Raw genomic sequence first — 18658 nt, 5'->3', positions numbered from 1 at the left:
AGGAAGCAACAAAATCCAAGCAAATATGATCAGCATTATCTGATTATTCCAGATTTGCCAGGCTTGTGACAAGGGTTGTCTTGAAAATGATGTTCGGCTGCATTATATGCCAAAAAGGAATGCCAAATCATATGAAAAGTGTCTGGAGGTTTTAGTCCTCACTGAAATCTCAAATTATGTGTCATTTTCCCCCACCACAGCTCTGTTCTAGAGCAAGTAGTACCAAGTGTCCAGTGTAATATTTCCCATTGTTCCAACGGCTCTTTGAGGTACCCAGATGTCAGATAAGACCTGTTCTTTTGACACAGGCATCATAACTAATATTCGGTTACATTAATTTTGGACAACTATAGTTCAGGAATATTTATCATTCCCATCAATATTAAATCCCCCAAATCTTGCACACGTGTACGTCCCCACCATAAATTAGAATACCCACCAAGTTTATTGCATCCCCTCTGGCAATTAAGTGATATAGAAGAGAACATTTTGGACATTTTCAAAGAAGGGTGATGCCATCTGTATAGTAAGAACACCCACATCGATGGCTTGATCTCAGGCACCGTTGTGCCTGGCTAATCTTGGTGCTTGAGCCTGCTTCCTCAATCCCTGTAATCGTCTTCCCAAAGAAAACGTATTTATAGCCCACTCTGTTACTCAACCAGAGTCCCCTTAACTAATAGTCTAATAGGATTCTGGCCTCAAAAATAAGCACACACTTTACACCCCCAATGAATGGAGGAGGGACCACAATGGGGTTATAAAAAGCCCCGGTGCAATAGTCAGAAGCCTTCCAGGATTGGTGCAAAGAGGTGTGTGGACCTCGAGAGACTCTCCTAATTTCAGGTAAGGCATCTTGGATGGACCTTCTTTTTCTTTTACTCCAGTGACCAGCAGAGCTCAGAGGAATTTAGGGGGTGCCTCTCTCTGAGTACCAAAAGCTAAACTAGATGAATATATCTGGCACCAGAAAATTATTTTTTTAAAAAGTTTGATTGTTTCATTTTATATTGTCTATAAACAGAGAGAATAATTGTAACGATAGATGACAAATAAAAGATTAAATGGTAAAAGTTGAGAAAGGTAAAGGACCCCTGGACAGTTAAGTCCAGTCAAAGGCGACCATGGGGTGCGGTCCTCATCTCGCTTTTCAGCTGGCATATAGGCACCAGAAGGTGATTGATTGATTCCTTGACTGATAGATAGATAAATAGATAAATAGATGATTAATAGCTAGACTAGCTGACCAATAGACCAATAGATAGAAAGTGAGACAAATAGACAGATAGACGAACAGGTGATAGATAGACTGACAAGATAGATACATAGAATGTCTGTCAAATATGTATAGACAAACAGACATGCCTAACAGACAGTAGAGATAGATGATAGATAATGATAGATGATAGATGATAGATATAGATAGATAGATAGATAGATAGATAGATAGATAGATAGATAGATAGATGATAGATAGATGATAGATAGATAGATGATAGATAGATAGATGATAGATAGATAGATGATAGATAGATAGATAGATGATAGATAGATGATAGATAGATAGATAGATAGATAGATAGATAGATAGATATAGACTGACAGATAGATGATTGATTGGGAGACCGACAGACAGCCAGACAGCCAGACAAAGGCTTATGAAAGTTTCTTTGTGAAAAGAAAATGAAAGTTCATTTGCACCTGCAAGTAGCTGACATACTTTGGTCTATATTAAAGTTAGAAATATTTTTTTAAATCATTATTACTTTAGAGTTTTAAGGTTGATAGTATCCAAGCCCCTTGTGAGAGGGTAGGACTGCCTTCTATAAAATAATGCTCACTATACCATCAATAACCGCACTGTAAGCTATTCGTTTTTTCAGAGTTCGGAATTTCAGCGCAGACTACATTGAAATGGTCAATGGCAATGCACAGCTGCTTTGCCAGTGTTGAGGGATGTCTTTGTTGTAGCTGCATAAATGGGCCCCTCGTTGTGACACCTGCTAGTAGGCTCCCAGCTTGTTAGGATTGACCTGCTTAAAGAGCTGGGCTCATCCCTGTTAATCTTGCAGAAACTCTACTGATTAAAGATATATACTTACTCTTTAATTCCCAGGTTAAAGTTGGGCACCTCAAATACAGACACAACAGTCCATGTGAAAAGGATCTCAGGGTCTTAGCAGACTACAAACTTAGCATGTGCCAACCATGTGATGTAACCGTGCTAATGCAGTTCAAGGCTACATCAGCAGAACATTCCACACTTTGGCAGGAATAACCAAATGTGCAGCCAAATGTTAAGGGGCACCCCATAGGAAGAGATGAGTAAAGGATCTAGGGGTCTGAGTAGGCAGCAAGCTTAGCTTGAGGCAACAGTGTAGTGCAGCAGCAAAAAAAGCTAATGCCATTCTAGGCAGCATCAAGAAAAGTTGAGTGTCCAAATCAAGGGAAGTAATAGACCTGCTTTGCCTTGGTCAGACCTCACATGAAGACCTGTGTCCAGTTTTGGGCACCACAATTTAAGAAGGATATTGGCCAGCTAGAGGGTGTGCAAAGGAGGGTGACCAAGATGATCAAGGGTCTGGAAACCAAACCTTGTGAGGAACGGTGGAGGGAATTGAGTATGTTTGGCCTGGAGAAGAGAAGACGGAGAGGAGATATGATACTCACCTTCAAATATCTGAAGGGCTTTCACATGGAAGATGGAGCAAGCTTGTTTCCTTTTGGTCCAGAGGGAAGGACCCAAACCAATGGCTTCGAAGGACAAGAAAAGTGATTCCGGCTAAAACTTAGGAAGAACTTTCTGGTGGTAAGAACTTTTCAACAGTGGAATGAACAACCTCTGAAGGTGGCAGACTCTTCTTCACTGGAGATTTTAAAGCAGAGGTTGGATGACCATCTCTAAGGGATTATTGAGCTGTGATTCCTGCATTGCAGTGGGTTGAACTAGATGACCCTTGGGGTCCCTTCCAACTCTACATTTATATGATTCTATAACATAGGACTTTGCGGACAGGGAAGCAGGATGCAAGTGGAGGAGGCAAATCCCATTTTTTGTCCTGTGGCACTAAAAAGGCTAAGGGCAATCCTTCCTTTGCCATACAGCTAACTTAGCCTTTCAATTTCTTCCACAGTTCTGCTTCTGCTGCTTCTGCTACACTAATTGGATATGGCTGATGGGTCAAAGTAAGTCAACTTTTGCCTGCTAGATGTGAAAAGACCAAGCTCATTTGGGCTCATTTTCACCCCATCAGACTCACCTTGGACCCAGTAGGATGGTGGAGGGGGTGCCCCAACTTGGATCTCACCTATGTTTAGCTTTTCACCCAGGAGAAGATCCCAGGCTCAGTCCCTACCGGCATTTCCAGGTGGGGCTAGGAGAGACTACCCCCCCGAAGCCCTGAATTGCTCCTGCCAGTCAATGTAGACAACACTAAGGTACATGTAGCGATGGGTCTTACAGAAAGAAAGCAGCTTCTGATGTTGCTCTTTCAGTCAGGCCTTTTACACAGAGCCACAAGGACTGGAATCCTATGGCACTTTGAAGGAGAGGACTGTCGCTCAGTGGGAAAGAGAAACCCCAGGCAGGCCTAGGAAAATCCTTGGCCTGAAACTTTGGAGAGCCATTGTTGCCAGTCAGTGCAGACAATACTGAACCGGGTGGAGCAATAGTCTGAATCACTATAAGTCAGCTTCCCAGGGGCCCTTGCATGCAGAATGCCTGGAGGTTCAATCCCTGAAGGCATCTCCAGGGAGGGTTGGGATAGAGCCCTGCCTGAAACCCTGGAGAGGAGCTGCCGGTCAGTGTAGACAATAGTGAGCTAGATGGACCAACGGTGTAAGGCAGCGCCCTATGTTCTTTTTCCAAACAAAAAAACAACAACCATTAATTAATTATGCTATTCATCTTGAGCAAACATTTCTCAAGAAATCCCATGCAAACATACACACGCATACACGCTCAGAGTATGTATTTCGGCAGCCTCCAAACAAAAGCACCCTATTGCACTTGCTCACATTCTTCTGGCCACAGAACCTTAGGGTTGCAAGGACTCCAGAGGGCCGTCTAGTCCAACCTCTGTTTGCTAGGTTTCATTTAAAATCAGGCAGACAAAAATGGTGTTGCAGGGGGGTTGAGCTAGATGACCCCTTCGAACTCTATATTTCTAGGACTTCTAGAACTGTTGTTCTACCAAAGAAGTTGGTCTTCTGCTGTCTCCTTTCTGTTCATTAGCCTTAGCCTGAATATCTTGATTAGAGAAATATATACAGCACAGTACTTAATGGAATACTTTATTTTTTTAAAAAATGGTTTGAGTTCATTGCCTTCCCTATACTTTTGTTGGCAGAGTGTACAAGAAGACCTGCCCCAATGGAAAGGTAAGACCACAATGTAAATATGTATTATTTTATTCTTGCATTGCAGGGGGTTGGGTCTTTTCCAACCAGGGGTGCCGACTTGAATAAAATATTGTGGGGGCCCAGGTGAGCCCCACCCCACACTGCATAATCGATCATATGACACAGTGCCCACACACCATTTGAATGGGAATGCCCATCAACTTTGCGGGAGCCTGGCCCTCTCAAATATTTTATAGTGGGGGCTGACACCCCCATGGCCCCTAGGCGTTGGCTCCTATGCTTCCAACTCTCTGATTCACTGATTCTGAAATCGATGTGCCATAAACAAATGTTTGAGCTTTGGAAGTCTTGGTAGGGGCCCTCTTGGTAGCATCTCCACCCTCAGAGGCTGGGGGGGGGGGCCCTTCTCTGTGTAGCCCCTGAGTCCCCCTCCCCCCATCAGGCATCTTCATTGCACAGCTTCTGGAGGATGCTAAAGACACACTTCATTGCCGCTGGGGTGTATGTTTTTAGGACCTGCCTTATTTTGATGGCTGTAAGATGCCATAAGACTAAATTTGCTAGCAGATCAAACACTTTCCCCCCTCCTCCTGCCCATCTAGCTATCCATCTACCTGGGGAAAAGAGATTTTGTGGACCATGTGGATTCTGTGGAACCTGTCGGTGAGTGGTTTTCTTTCTATCCCCTTGAGTCATCTGGATTTCAGCTGGAAAGATGGTGGTGGTTGATGACATTGCCTGTCTACCTGATGACTTGCGGGGGCCATTAAGCTCCAGCTTGAGTACCCATCTGTCAGGGCTTTTTAAGCTGTGATTCCTGCATTGCAGGCATGTACATGGCCCTTGGTTCCCTTCCCAATCTACAATTCTATTGCCTGTAGATCATCGAATTCTTGCCTTGTACAAGGTTGGGCTAAGGGACATGGGGGGCGCTGTGGGTTAAACCACAGAGCCTAGGACTTGTCGATCAGAAGGTTGGCAGTTTGAATCCCCGCGACAGGGTGAGCTCCCATTGCTTGGTCCCTGCTCCTGCCAACCTAGCAGTTCGAAAGCACGTCAAAGTGCAAGTAGATAAATACGTACCACTCCGGCGGGAAGGTAAACAGTGTTTCCGTGCGCTGCTCTGGTTCGCCAGAAGCAGCTCCCTCGGCCAATAAAGCGAGATGAGTGCCACAACCCTAGAGTCAGCCACGACTGGACCTAATGGTCAGGGGTCTCTTTACCTTTACCTTTACAAGGTTGGGCTAGACAACCCCTGGGGTCCCTTCCAACTCTACAATTCTATGATTCTATGAGTCTACAATCTACCTCTCCCTCCTTGTTGATCCGATTCTCTTTTACATGTATTTGCAGATGGGATTGTCCTGGTTGACCCAGAGTACCTGAAAGACCGGAAAGGTAATTTTCTCATTGTCTTGTTTTTCCAGTTTTATTTGCTTGTGATGGAGACAAAAATTTTGTAACAATTTTCATTGCAAACACATGAATATTTGGGAGAGACTTTATCCCAGAAATCGCTGGCTTAATTCAAGGCAACTCTGCTCAGCCATGAAACCACCTCTTCCTCCCTCCCACGCTTATTGCCTCTGGTGCTATTTAGAAGCTTAAAGTGGGCAAAATGATACAACTATCAGGCTTGTTGTCTGCTGCTCCAGTAGGGAGGACCCAAATCAATAGCTTCAAGTGCCAGGAAAGGAGATTCCAACTAAACATCAGGAAAAGCTTTCTGACAGTAAGAGCCATTTGACAGTGGAACAGACTCCCCTGTATGGTAGTGGACTCTCCCTTCATTTGAGGTTTTAAACTGAGGTTGGATGCCCATTGGACGCCAGGGATTCTTGTAGCTCTGATTCCTGCATTGCATGAGGTTGGACTAGATGACTCTCGGGGTTCCTTCCAACTCTACAATTCTGTGGTTCTTCCTTTGTTAGATTGTATGGTTAATCTTCAAACGAAAACACACACACACATAGCACATTAGACCTGCTCCTGTACGAATCCTGTTCTAGATTTAATTTACAATCTGAATTCAGAAACGTTCTCCAAACTAACCATCATCTCTCTTCCCCCTGCCACTGCTGTCCTTTCTCAACTCCCATCTCCCCACGTCCTCCTTCTCTTTTCCTCTCCCCATCCTGCTGCCCCCTCCTCCACAGTGTATGTAACACTGACCTGTGCATTCCGCTATGGCCGCGACGACCTGGATGTTATTGGGCTCACCTTCCGGAAGGACATCTATGTCCTCACTGCCCAGATGTACCCCCCTGTGCCTGACCAGGCCCCCAAGACGCTTACTCCTTTGCAGGAAAAGCTGATGAAAAAGCTGGGGGAACATGCTTACCCCTTCACCTTTGAGGTACACCTTTGACGCATCTTCCTCTTCCCTGTGCAAGACCCCCATCTTTTCCCCCTCAATGGAGTCATTGTTTTTATATCCTAAAAACATGATTATATGTATACATAAATACATAAGAAGAGCACTGCTGGATCAGGCCATAAGAGTCCCACCTGGTCTATCAACCTGTTCTTACATTGGCCTCTTTTGGGAAATCAGCACTGCCTCTTAGGCTAACAAACCTCACCTCACAGGGTTGTTGTGAGAAAGGCGGAGAGCCATATATGCCAACATGGGTTGCTTGGGAGGAAAGGTGAATGTGGGAAGAGCCCTGCTGGGTCAGGCCAGGGGCCCAGCTAGACTCCAGCCTCCTCTTCTCACAGTGGCCAACCAGGTGCCCCAAAGGGAATACCTCAAGCAGGATTTGAGCACAAGAGCCCTCTCCCCTCCTAGGGTTTCCAGCAACTGGCATTCAGAAGCATTGCTGCCTCCAACTGTGGTGGCAGAGCAGAGCCATCGTGGCTAATTGCCATCAATAGCGCTCCATGAATTTGTCCAATCCAGGTTGGTGGCCATTGCTGTCACCTGCAGGAGGAAATTCCTTCCTTTAATCTGTCCTGAAACTTCCAACATTCAGCTTCATTGGATGCTCATGACGTCTAGCATTATGAGAGAGGGAGAAGAACTTTTCTCCATCCACTTTCTCCATGTCATGTACCAGTTTATAAACTTCAATTATGTCCCCTCTTACTTGCCTTTTCTCCAAACTGAAAGATCCCAAATGCTGCACCCTTTCCTCATAGGAGAGTCACTCCACCCTCTTGATAAGCTGAGTTACCCTCTTTTGCACCTTTTTAAACTCTACAACCTCCTTTTTGAGGAGAGGCAACCAGGGTTGTACACAGTATATTCCAAATGTGGACTGTAATCCTCATACTGCCTCCTGTCCTGGCCAGCCCAACAAGTCATTTGGGACAAGCAGCTCCAGAAGAAAAACTGCTTTTTAGAAAAGCGTAGACATTAAAAGGGAATAAAATATTATTTATTTTCTCTCTAGATGGCAACCAACCTCCCCTGTTCTGTCACTCTCCAGCCAGGACCAGATGATGCTGGAAAGGTGAGCTGTGTGCGAAAGCATCCAAGAAACCTGGAAAGCAAATGGAAATTAAAGCATATCTTAATTTAGCTGTGATACCTGCACTTCAGGGGGTTGAACTAGATGACCCTCAGGGATCCCTTCCAACAGTACGATCCTATGGTTCTATGAACCCTTTTCTATGAACCCCGATGGGATGGCTTTCTGTCCTCAAAACCACGAGCCTTTAAAGGCACTTCAGAACTTGGTTGTGTTTGTATCAAGAATTGCAATTAGTAGTCCAGAGGCATGACCCACCCTTAATCTCTAACCAACTTTCTTCTGCATTTTCTTCAGTCTTGTGGGGTCGACTTTGAGGTCAAAGGATTCTGTGCTGAAAACCTGGAGGAGAAAATTCATAAGAGGTAACCCCTCTAGTTTGCTCTTCAGCTGAAAATAAATTATTCAAAGAACAGAATGATTGGCTGGAGGGCCATTTAGCTGGGGGTTCCTGCATTGCAGGCAGCCAGATAAGAGGACCCTTGGTGTCCCTTTCAACATTGCAGTTCTATGATTCTAGGAAAAGGCTCTGAGATCCACTTATGTAAAACCAACAAGGAAAATAAGACAGTTTGCAATCTATTATTGCAATCTGTTATTATTATTCATTGCATTTATATCCCAAATTTTTCTCCAAGGAGCTCAAGGTTACGTCCGTAGTTCTCCTCCCCACTTTTTTGCTCACAACAACCCTATGAGGTAGATGAAGCTGAAAGACAGTGGCTGACTCCCAAGGTCACCCAGTGAGCTTCCTGGCCAAGTGGTGGGGGATTTGAACCCGGCTCTCCCAGGTACTTATCCAACACACTAACCACTCCACCACGCTGATTCTCTAGCAATATAGATTATATATATTTATATGTTTTATGGGCAGGGACGCGGGTGGTGCTGTGGGTTAAACCACAGAGCCTAGGACTTGCTGATCAAAAGGTCGGCGGTTCAAATCCCCGCGACTGGGTGAGCTCCCGTTGCTCGGTCCTTGCTCCTGCCAACCTAGCAGCTCGAAAGCATGTCAAAGTGCAAGTAGATAAATAGGTACTGCTCCGGCAGGAAGGTAAACGGCGTTTCCATGCACTGCTCCAGTTCGCCAGAAGCGGCTTAGTCATGCTGGCCACATGACCCGGAAGCTGTACACCGGCTCCCTCGGCCAATAAAGCGAGATGAGTGCCACAACCCTAGAGTCGGTCACGACTGGACCTAACGGTCAGGGGTCCCTTTACCTTTACCTTTTACATATGTTAGGAACCCTTGCTGGAAGCCACAGGAAGGGAGAATTGCTCTTGCACTTGGATCCTGTTTGGAGGCTTCCCACTGGGGCATCTGGTCAACCCCTGTGATGACAGGATACTGGGCCCCTTTTGGCCTGATCTTTGGCCTCTTCTTAATTTCTACTGAACTTGGAGGGAGGATTTCTGGAATTGATGAAAGCACCTGCCTCCCACTGGCTTCTTGGAAGAGCTGGATGCAATTTCTGCATTGCAGAGGGTTGGCTTAGGTGACCCTTGGAGTCTCTTCCAGCTCTGCAGTTCTATGGAAGAGGTAAATGCCTCTCTCAATAACACACGTCTTCTCTGTGCAGAAATTCGGTGAGGCTGGTGATTCGGAAGGTCCAGTTTGCACCTGCCCAGACAGGCCCAGCCCCAAAGTCGGAGACGACCAGGCAGTTCATGATGTCGGATAAGCCTTTGCACCTGGAGGCCTCTCTGGATAAGGAGGTGGGTGTTGCATGTTGGCCTTTTGAGGCATTCTCTCCCCTCCACCAAGTCTCTCTGCTCCGGAGTGCCCCATGCTTAGTGAGACATTATTGACCCTTTAAGTGAGCCAAAAATGTGAAGCAGCAGCAAAAACAAAACAAAACAAAACCAAAACTTAATGCAGTTCTAAGCTGCATCAACAGAAGTCTAAACCAAGGAATCAAGGGAAGTCATAGTACCTTCCACTTCTACAAGTCCATTGGTAACCACACCTTGATTTGCAGTCAGTTCATTTGGCCAAACATGTGGCCTTTCTGATCAATTTCATCATTTATTTATTTATTTCAGAAAAATTATACACCCCTGGGATGTTTTTTTAAAAACAACAACACACCCTTCAGAGCAGTTCATGAAAAAGATAAAACAATAAATCTTAATCAGTAAAAGCAACTCTGTAAAACATTCAGAAGATAAAACCAGCAATTAAATAAAAACAGATTAAAGCAGACATCAACATTCTAAACATGTGGACAGGCTTGCCTCTAAGCAAAACAGTTTTTAGCAGGTGCTGAAAAGGGTACAGTGAAGGATGCTTTCATGATGTCAACAGGCAGGGAGTTCCAGAGTTAAAGTGCTGCCACACTAAAAGACTAATGTCTTACAAATGAACAGGGATTAGGTGGCACCTCTAACGGTGCCATTTATGCAGATAGAAGCAGTTGAGTGGGCATATACATGTGGTAAAGCAGGCATCCCCAACCTTTGGCCCTCCAGATGTTTTGGACTACAATCCCCATCATCCCTGACCACTGGTCCTGTTAGCTAGGGATCATGGGAGTTGTAGGCCAAAACATCTGGAGGGCCACATGTTGGGGATGCCTGAGGTAAAGTGATATTGCAGGTAAATTGGTTCCATGCTGTTAAGGGCTTTGCACATTAATAGCAACACCTTGAACTTGGCCCCATAGCAAACAAGCAGCCAGTGCAGATCTCTGAGCACAGGGGTTATATTCTGACAAGGCCTTGCTCTCATAAGCAATTGTATTGCATCATTCCGCAGTGACTTTAGCAGTAATCCAGTCACTGCAAGATGTACCGGTAGTATGCAAAATGGCGCAGGAGATGGTTGCAGAAATAGTTGTGAGTCCAGGAAAAGATTGGGATTTCCTTCCCTTCTTTTTCTCCATCTTCAGCAACAACCCCCTGTCGTTTCAGATTTATTACCATGGTGATCCAATTGGCGTTAATGTCAACATTAACAACACCACCAACAAGATTGTGAAGAAGATCAAAATAACAGGTAAGGGCACCAATAGAACCCTGATTTGCAGGGGGTTGGAAGGGTCACCTTCCAACTCTACAATTCTATGATTCTATGTTATCACCTCAATAATTTCTTTTTCTCTCTCTGTTTAGTTGAGCAAGTCACAGATGTGGTTCTATATTCGCTGGACAAATACACCAAGGCTGTCTGTTCAGAGGAGTTCATGTAAGCACACAGATCTCTAACCAGACCAGTGTGTCTTTGCACAGATGCCTTCAACTTGTGCAAGGTCTTGGGTCTTCATGAGGAAAATCTGGATCAGTGCCCCCCCCCCAAAAAAATTGATGATGAGGCACAGAGGAAGTCAGTCTCTTCTTTTGTTTTAATTCTGCCCCAGGACCATTTTCACACCCATTGTGAAAATGCTAACTTCTCTCAGAAATGTCTGAGGAGTTCAACTTTTCCTGTGCTTAATTTGTGTACTTACACATGGATATGAGTCTAACACTTCACTCCACATAATGACGTTCCTTTTCGCTGGAGAGAGGGGTGGGGGTGGGAAGACAGATGAGCCTACCTTGCAAGAGGGTTGTACTAGAGCTGTGTGCAAAATGAGCTCTTGAAATTCTCTACCCTAATTATTATTATTTTTGTGGGGTGGTGGGGGGAGAGAAAAATTCTTCTACAACTTCTTGGGGATGGGTCTCCTTGTTCAGAATGTGGGATGGAAGGACACGCCAATTTCAATTTCCCCCAACTCTCATCTTTTTCAATCTGAAATCTGGCTTTCTGTATTTAAATACAGTGGTACCTTGGTTTAAGAACAGTCCTGTTTACGAACGATTCAGTTTACGAACTCCGCAAAACCAGAAGTAGTGTTGCAGTTTGCGAACTTTGCCTCACTCTAAGAATGGAATATGAATGGTGGAAGGGCACTGGCGGCGGGAGGCCTCATTGGGGAAAGCGTGCCTCTGTTTAAGAACGGATTCAGATTAAGAACGGACTTCCGGAAGGGATTAAGTTTGTAAACTGAGGTACCACTGTAACAACAAAAAATCCTTAGATGTGATTCCTCCATTCTCAGGGGTTGGACTAGATGAGCCTTAGGGATCCTTTCCAACTCTACAGTTCTATGATTCCATGATTCTAATATTTTTGAGGTGTGTGGTTTTAAATTGAGGCAAGGTGGGCTCCTTTAACCTCCTCCATTGCTGTCCTTCTGCAGGGAGAACGTGGCTGCCAACTCCACCTTCTCCAAAAAATACAGCATCACCCCCAGCTTGAACAACAACCGAGAGAAGCGGGGTCTGGCCCTGGATGGGAAGCTCAAGCATGAGGACACTAACCTGGCCTCCACCACCGTGTAAGTCTGGACCCTGGGGAGTATACTGGAGGCTGGAGAGGGTCAGGGAATTGAGAGAGAAACTGATTCCTTTTCTGTGTTGCCCATTCTCTGCAGTGTGAGGCTGTCACCAACCTTTTGGGGCCCAGAGAAACACTTGTGTGGTGGTTAGAATGCCTGACAAGGGCCTGGGAGAGACCGGAGTTCAAATCCTCACTTGGCCATGCAGCTCACTGGGCGTCCTTAGGGAGGAGCAGTCACTGCCTCTGAGCCCAGCTTCCCTCACAAGGTTGTTGGAGGGGGAATTAAATGAAAACGGGGAGAACTATGGCTGCCACCTTGAGTTCCTTAGAGAAAAAGGCAGAATAGAAATACAACAGATAAATAAATAAATACAAAATATTGGTCAAAAAAGGCTTCTTCCAAGCCACATTTTAGCAGACAGAGGGGCAGGGCCCTGAGACCACCTTGAAAGGCCTCTGCAGATGCACCGGTGGGTGCCACATTGACAAACCATGCTCTTGACGACCACCAACCTGCGCGGCTTCAAAAGAGGAGTGTACAAATTCATGGGAAAAGGGCTACTGATGTTACTAGCTACAATGGCTATGCTCTACCTCTATAGTTGGAGGAAGAATTTTTTCTGGATTCGAGTTGTGGGAAGCCACAGGAGGGGAGAGTTGCTCTTGTGCCCGGATCCTGCTTGTAGGTTTCCCATAGTGGGCATCTGTTCCCCACTGTGAGAAGGCAATGCTGGATTAGATGGGCCACTGGTCTGATCTTCCAGGCTCTTCTTATGTTCTGATATTCTTGTCGATGGTGACTCCTGTTTGAATGTCTCTTGTTTTTTCTCCCTTAGTCTGAGACCCGGGATGGACAAGGAGGTTCTCGGGATCCTGGTTTCCTACACAGTGAAAGTCAACCTGATGGTATCCAGAGGAGGGTGAGGATGTTTTCTATGGGAGGAACTATAATTTCTGGGTTATGTTGCCTTGTTATTCTGTCCTGCTCAGTCTTGGCCTAGCCTGGTCAGGGTGAATTTTTTTTGGAAATTATTTGATTTCCTCTTTCCCTTTGGGAATGTTGCATTTCTGAAGAGATATGAGGATGCACCCTATAAAGGACACATTTTATTGGCTCAACCCTGTAAGGAAAGGCTGCAGCATTTGGGGCTTACTAGTTTATAGATAATGTGAGTGAGAGGCAATATGATGTAAGTTTATAGAAATATGTCTAGCATGGAGAAAGCAGAGAGAGAGAAAGGTTTTTGTCCTTTTCTCAAAGCACCAGAACTCGTGGACATCCAGTGAAGCCAAATGCTGCAAGATTCAGGACAGACAAAATAAAGTTTTTCTTAGTTAAACTCCCACAGGAGGCAATGCTGGCCACCAACTTGGATGGCTTTAAAAGACGATTAGACAAATTCATGGCGGAAGAAAAGGGCTATTGATGGCTACTGGTCATAATGGCTATGCTCTTCCTCTACAGCTGGAAACAGCAATGCAGTGGCAGATCTTGGGGTCTCAAATTTCAGCAGTGCCCTGTACAATGCCTAAATTCAGTACCCCTCCCCTTTTCGCACTCCATCATAAATAATAGGTGTGGGACCCCTGAGGCTCTACACCCAGTGCAACCTAACCACCACTCACACTCCCTTAAATCTGCTTCTGCAGCAATGCTTCTGAATGTGAGTTGCTGGAAACCACAAGAGGGAAGAAGGCCCTTGTGTTCAGATCCTGTTTGCAGGTTGCTCATTTGGGCATCCGGTTGACCACTGCGAGAAGAGGATGCTCTTTTGTGTCTCTTGAAGTCTATATAGGTCCAAACAATAGGTCCAGGCTCTGCCTTTGGTCTGTGAGTTCACATGAAGCCCTAAGCGGTGGAAAACTGGAAGCCCAAGGGGCTCCCAACAGACCCTCTGAATTGGCCTGGGTGCCCTCACACTGGGATGGGAGGGATAGCCTTCCCAATGAAAGTTTCCACCTTTGTGCAGTCCTCCACCTTGAATCTCCTCTTCTCTTTGCAGCATCCTGGGTGATCTCACATCAAGGTAAGCCCCAATTTATTGACCATCGGCATCACCTCATCTGTGTGCCACTTTTCCACACTGTGCTCAAAGCGTCTCACAGCATACAAAACGAACAACAATAATTATAACGATTTAAGGGAGGGAAACGTATTATGAACAATTAGAAATAATCACAGTGTGAACAAATAGCTGTGATTCCTGCACTGCCGGGCATTGCACTGAATGTCCTTGGATGCCCCTAGAATTCTCTGATTCTAAGCTTCTGTTTGTTCTCTGAGGCGTCTCCCATTCAGTCCTCTGTCCTCATCTCTTTTTCAGCGATGTTGGTGTGGAGATGCCTGTGGTCCTGATGCATCCCAAACCTGATGATTGTGAGTAAAAGGCTTTGTGCAGGAGATTTGTGGGAGATATAAAACCATCCCCACGGCTTTGTCACCATTCAGAAAGACTTCTCTAAGAGTCTTTCTGAATGGAAGCGCTAAGGACCTATTCCCTGACCTTCCTCCTTCTCCCTAGAATTCTGTTAGGCAGGCTGTGTACACATGACCATCTTGAAACACAGCTGGGTTGTCCTTTTTCTTAATCCAGATTGAAGCTGGCTTTGGAGGCAACTGCATTAAAATGCATTATTTTTTATGAAACCACTGAATGGCTAATGTTGCGTGTGAACATCTGGGTTCCCTTCCAACTCTACAGTTCTATGATTCCCAGCCCAGCACACTGGTTGCTGAGTAAATGGAAGTGTGCACACAGCCACACATTTTGCACCCATTTCTATTTCAGGTTCTTTAGGAACAACAATAACAATGTGACTAATCAGTGTACACCTCTCTTTTTTTCTTCCCTCCCTCTGATGTGTGAATCGTCAACAGCTACACCAAGGTAAGGAAAAATTACGGTAAACATTCCAGGGAGTGCCTGTTCAAGAGATATGAAATATCCACGAGTTCTCATTTATGTGTGCCTGCAGTTCTTGACTACTGCTAAATGTATTTTGGCTGTGATTTCTGCATTGCAGTGGGTTGGAATAGATGATCCTTGGGGGGCCGTTCCAATGCCATGATTCTATGATTCAACCACTGGCGTGAATAGTTGCTGTCCTCCTTCTGCATGCACTGAACCTCAACTGACTGCACAAACTGCATTTCACTGCCACTGAAGTGTTCACTGTAAATTTGATGTCTCTGAAGATGCCCCAAGACACTTTCTTAGGCTTTGCATGTGGAGGATCTGAAAACTGATGGTTTGCTTTTTCCTTCTTTCCCCTCCCTCTTCTACCCTGCAAATGGCTCATCCTGGATATCTGCACTTACGTGTTCTGCTCTTCCAAGGAGGTAACTAGCTGTTCTTCTTTTCTTCTTTGTGGGGTCACTTAAAGCCAGATCCACCTGAAATGTCACCTCCTTCCCTAAAGACCCTCTTGGGTGCTGAAATCGGCAGAGGGGGCCTTCTTGATAGTTCCCTCCTCCATCAGAGATGGGGGAGTGGCCTGGCAGGTGGAGGGCCTTCTCTGTGGCAGCCCCTAAGTGAGAAACTCCCTCCCTACAGAGGCGCATCTGGCATCTTCATTGCACAGTTTCCAGAGGATGCTAGAGATGCACCTCTTTGCCTTAGCTCTTGACACTCAAGCTGCATATTTTTAGGACACTCCTTATATTGTTATTGGAAGTTGCTTTAAACACTTTTCAACAATGTGTTTTGATTTTAGGATTTTAGGATGGGCAATAAAATAAAAATATTAATATCTATCATTATTTATTATCAATATTAATATTCTTAACAATACTTTTTTATATTACTAAATACAATAATATATTAATAATAATATATAATAAAGTAATATAAACTAATAACAGCAACAACAAAAGCTGATTGAGAGAGCCTCTGGGGAACATTAGATGGGGGCTGAGGACCATAGGTGGAATAACAGATCACCACAATTGCAGGGGGCGGGGTGGACTAGATGGCCCTTGGAGGTACCTTCCAAGCTACAATTCTATGTCCTCAAAGGCAATGGGGGTGGGGAGACAAGGGCACCAACCTCTGCTCCCATTGGAAGCTTCACCTTTTTCTGGATGCAGCAATGCTTCTGCATCTCAGTTGCTGGAAACCACGGGGGTATCGTGGTGTCTGTGTGTGCTGAGATCCTGCTTGGTGGATTCCACCAAAGAGTTATCTGGTTGGCTACTTTGAGAACAGGTTGACTGGACTAAGATGGGTCATTGGCCTGATTCAGGAAGGCTCTTCCTACATTGTTTCATTCTCTCATTTCTTCCAGTGAGGAAGATATTGTGATCGAGGAATTTGCTCGCCAAAAGCTCAAAGGGGAGAAGGACGATGAGGAAGAGAAGGAAGAAGAAGACAAAGAGAGCTAAGGGCACGGCCCACCAGACCAGTGCAAGAAACCTTAGACAGCCTTCCCATGTGTCTTCCCCACCATCCCTGCAGAAACATGTTTTCTCTCTAGAGTACGTATTGCATTTGTGATGTGGTAGTTTTTGCTGAGCTTGCTGCTCTCACCTTTCAAAACAAAACCCCCAAACTGCTGTGGCACTGAGTCCTCAGTCTTGCTGCTCATCCACACTTTCGCTTGACCTGCATTTTGATCATGTCGTGTACTTGAAGTCCTTCTTTATGCAGGGCATAGTTAACCTGTGGAACTCTCTTCCACAGAAGGCAGTGATAGCCACTAACTTGGATGGCTTCAAAAGAGGATCGAACAAATTCATTGGGGGAGAATATGGCTGTTAATAACTACTAGCCATGACAACTATGCTCTGCCTCCACAGCTGGAGGCAGATATGGTTCTGAATACCAGTTGCCGGAAACCACAGGGCTCTTGTGCTTGGATCCTGCTTGCTGCTTTCCCATTGGGGAATCTGGTTGGCCACTGTGAGGACAGGATAGTGGACTAGGTCGGCCATTGGCCTGATCTAGCAGGCTGTTCTGATATTCTTCTGATGATATCATGTACCAGTTTATTCTCTCAGATCCAAGAGCTTTTTTCATCATTCTGGCCTTACAAAACCCCAAGCTGACCTGCTGAACCAGATCTTCTGTAGACAAGCTGAAGAGAAGCTTTGCTTAATTCAGCAACAATTGGGTTTTTGCAAGGCCCAGACTAACAAGGCCCATAATTAACTTTTACACAATTAAAGGATTCCTACATTGCATGGCTTTGGAGTAGATGACTCCTGGAGGTCCCTTTTAGCTCTACAATTCTCCTAGCCTATGATTCTACAATCAGAATGCAGGTCAAATGAAAGTGTAGCCAAGCCCTCAGACTGCCCTTGAAGGATGGAGGTTCCCGGTTTACCCATTGCAACTATTTGTTCTCTTTGTTTGTTTTTTTAAAACAATCAAGCAGTGTATAAATTTTGTGAAATTAAAATAAACACATAAATAAATAAGCTATGTGTGTGGACATGTTTCTTTGTTGTCTAGAGAGCAGGACTGAAACACGTGGGTTGAGATTGCAGCGGTGCCTGATTTTTGACTAAGTCAATCCTTCACAAATCACAACCACGAAAACATTTAACACTTTATCCTGGTACCCACACGATTTTTTTTAAGGAAACAAATTCTAAAGCACATGTAAAGTATCAAGACATTTGGGCCTCTCCCTAGAATTGATAGGAACTGTAGAGTTGGAAGGGTCCCCAAGGGTCATCCAATCCAACCCCCTGCACTGGAGGAATCACAGTGAAAAAATATCTGACCTGGGGCCATCCAACCTCTGCTTAAAAACCTGCAACGAAAGGGAGTCCACAACCTCCTGAGGTCATAGAGTCAAAGGACTGGAGGGTTGGAAGTGAGCTCTAAGATGGACTATATGGAATTGGCGGAAATGACTGGTAGAATCCGTGACCAGGGAGAAGAGTCGATGGAGGAAGACTGGAAGAAATTCAAAGACTATCTTCAGAAACATTGCAAAATTAAGGAATGTTAAAGGGATGTTGGACTGAAAGTAAGTGGTTTCCAGCTGCACAGGTTAAAGTTAATGATAGATTAAGATTAAAGATCAAGATTAAAGATGTTTAAAGAAATGGAAATTTGATACTAAAAGGGAAAATTTTATGATGGAAAATAATATGATATTAAGATCAAGGATTAGGTTTAAAAAAGTTGAAGTTATATATTTTAACATTTTATTAAATTAAAGATTGGGATTAAAAAAGCGGAAAAGAAACTGCTGGACAAATAATGTGGATTGGAATACAAAAGAGGGAGGTATGAGGAAGTCCAGAAAATAAGTAATTTAAAATTGGAAATGGAAAAGAGTTTGTTTTTAATTGTTATGCTTTTTGTTTTTTATTGTTGAGTTTTGTATTGTTTTTTGTGTGTGTGGTTTTTTTTTCTTTTGTTGTTTAAAACTTTAATAAAAATTATTTAAAAAAAAAAAAAAAGGAAGTGAGCTCTAAGAATAATCTAGCCCAATGTCCTGCAATTCATGGCTTTAACCAGCCTCTTTTGTTTCAGTCCACAATGGAGTTTTTT

General features: G+C 44.5%; 1 protein-coding gene across 2 annotated transcripts; it reads left to right on the top strand.

Moving 5' to 3' along the window:
- Positions 1 to 228: 228 nt before the first annotated feature.
- ARR3 (arrestin 3) lies at positions 229 to 17573 on the top strand. 2 transcript variants are annotated; one of them, XR_013981408.1, is made up of 16 exons: positions 229 to 846; positions 3135 to 3186; positions 4350 to 4380; positions 4965 to 5025; positions 5716 to 5760; positions 6519 to 6718; positions 7755 to 7814; positions 8130 to 8197; positions 9412 to 9547; positions 10742 to 10826; positions 10943 to 11015; positions 12016 to 12153; positions 12992 to 13075; positions 14159 to 14182; positions 14480 to 15495; positions 16440 to 17573. XR_013981408.1 is itself a non-coding variant. In XM_080989932.1 (16 exons), the coding sequence occupies exons 2-16, from the start codon at positions 3170 to 3172 to the stop codon at positions 16534 to 16536; spliced, it is 1176 nt and encodes a 391-aa protein (XP_080846058.1). In that variant the 5' UTR covers positions 229 to 846; positions 3135 to 3169; the 3' UTR covers positions 16537 to 17573. The 2 variants fall into 2 exon arrangements, 1 of the variants encoding a protein (XP_080846058.1); XM_080989932.1 differs by having other exon boundaries at positions 14480 to 14536.
- The last annotated feature ends 1085 nt before the right edge of the window (positions 17574 to 18658 follow it).

This window comes from Podarcis pityusensis, assembly GCF_964106645.2.
Source record: "Podarcis pityusensis genome assembly, chromosome: Z".
NCBI classification, from domain to species: domain Eukaryota; kingdom Metazoa; phylum Chordata; class Lepidosauria; order Squamata; family Lacertidae; genus Podarcis; species Podarcis pityusensis.
This window is presented reverse-complemented; position numbering and strand designations above follow the sequence as displayed.

Coding starts and splice junctions, on each gene's coding strand:
- ARR3 (XM_080989932.1), top strand. Junction 4,381..4,964: donor AGACCTGCCCCAATGGAAAG/GTAAGACCACAA, acceptor CTGCCCATCTAG/CTATCCATCTACCTGGGGAA. Junction 7,815..8,129: donor GACCAGATGATGCTGGAAAG/GTGAGCTGTGTG, acceptor CATTTTCTTCAG/TCTTGTGGGGTCGACTTTGA.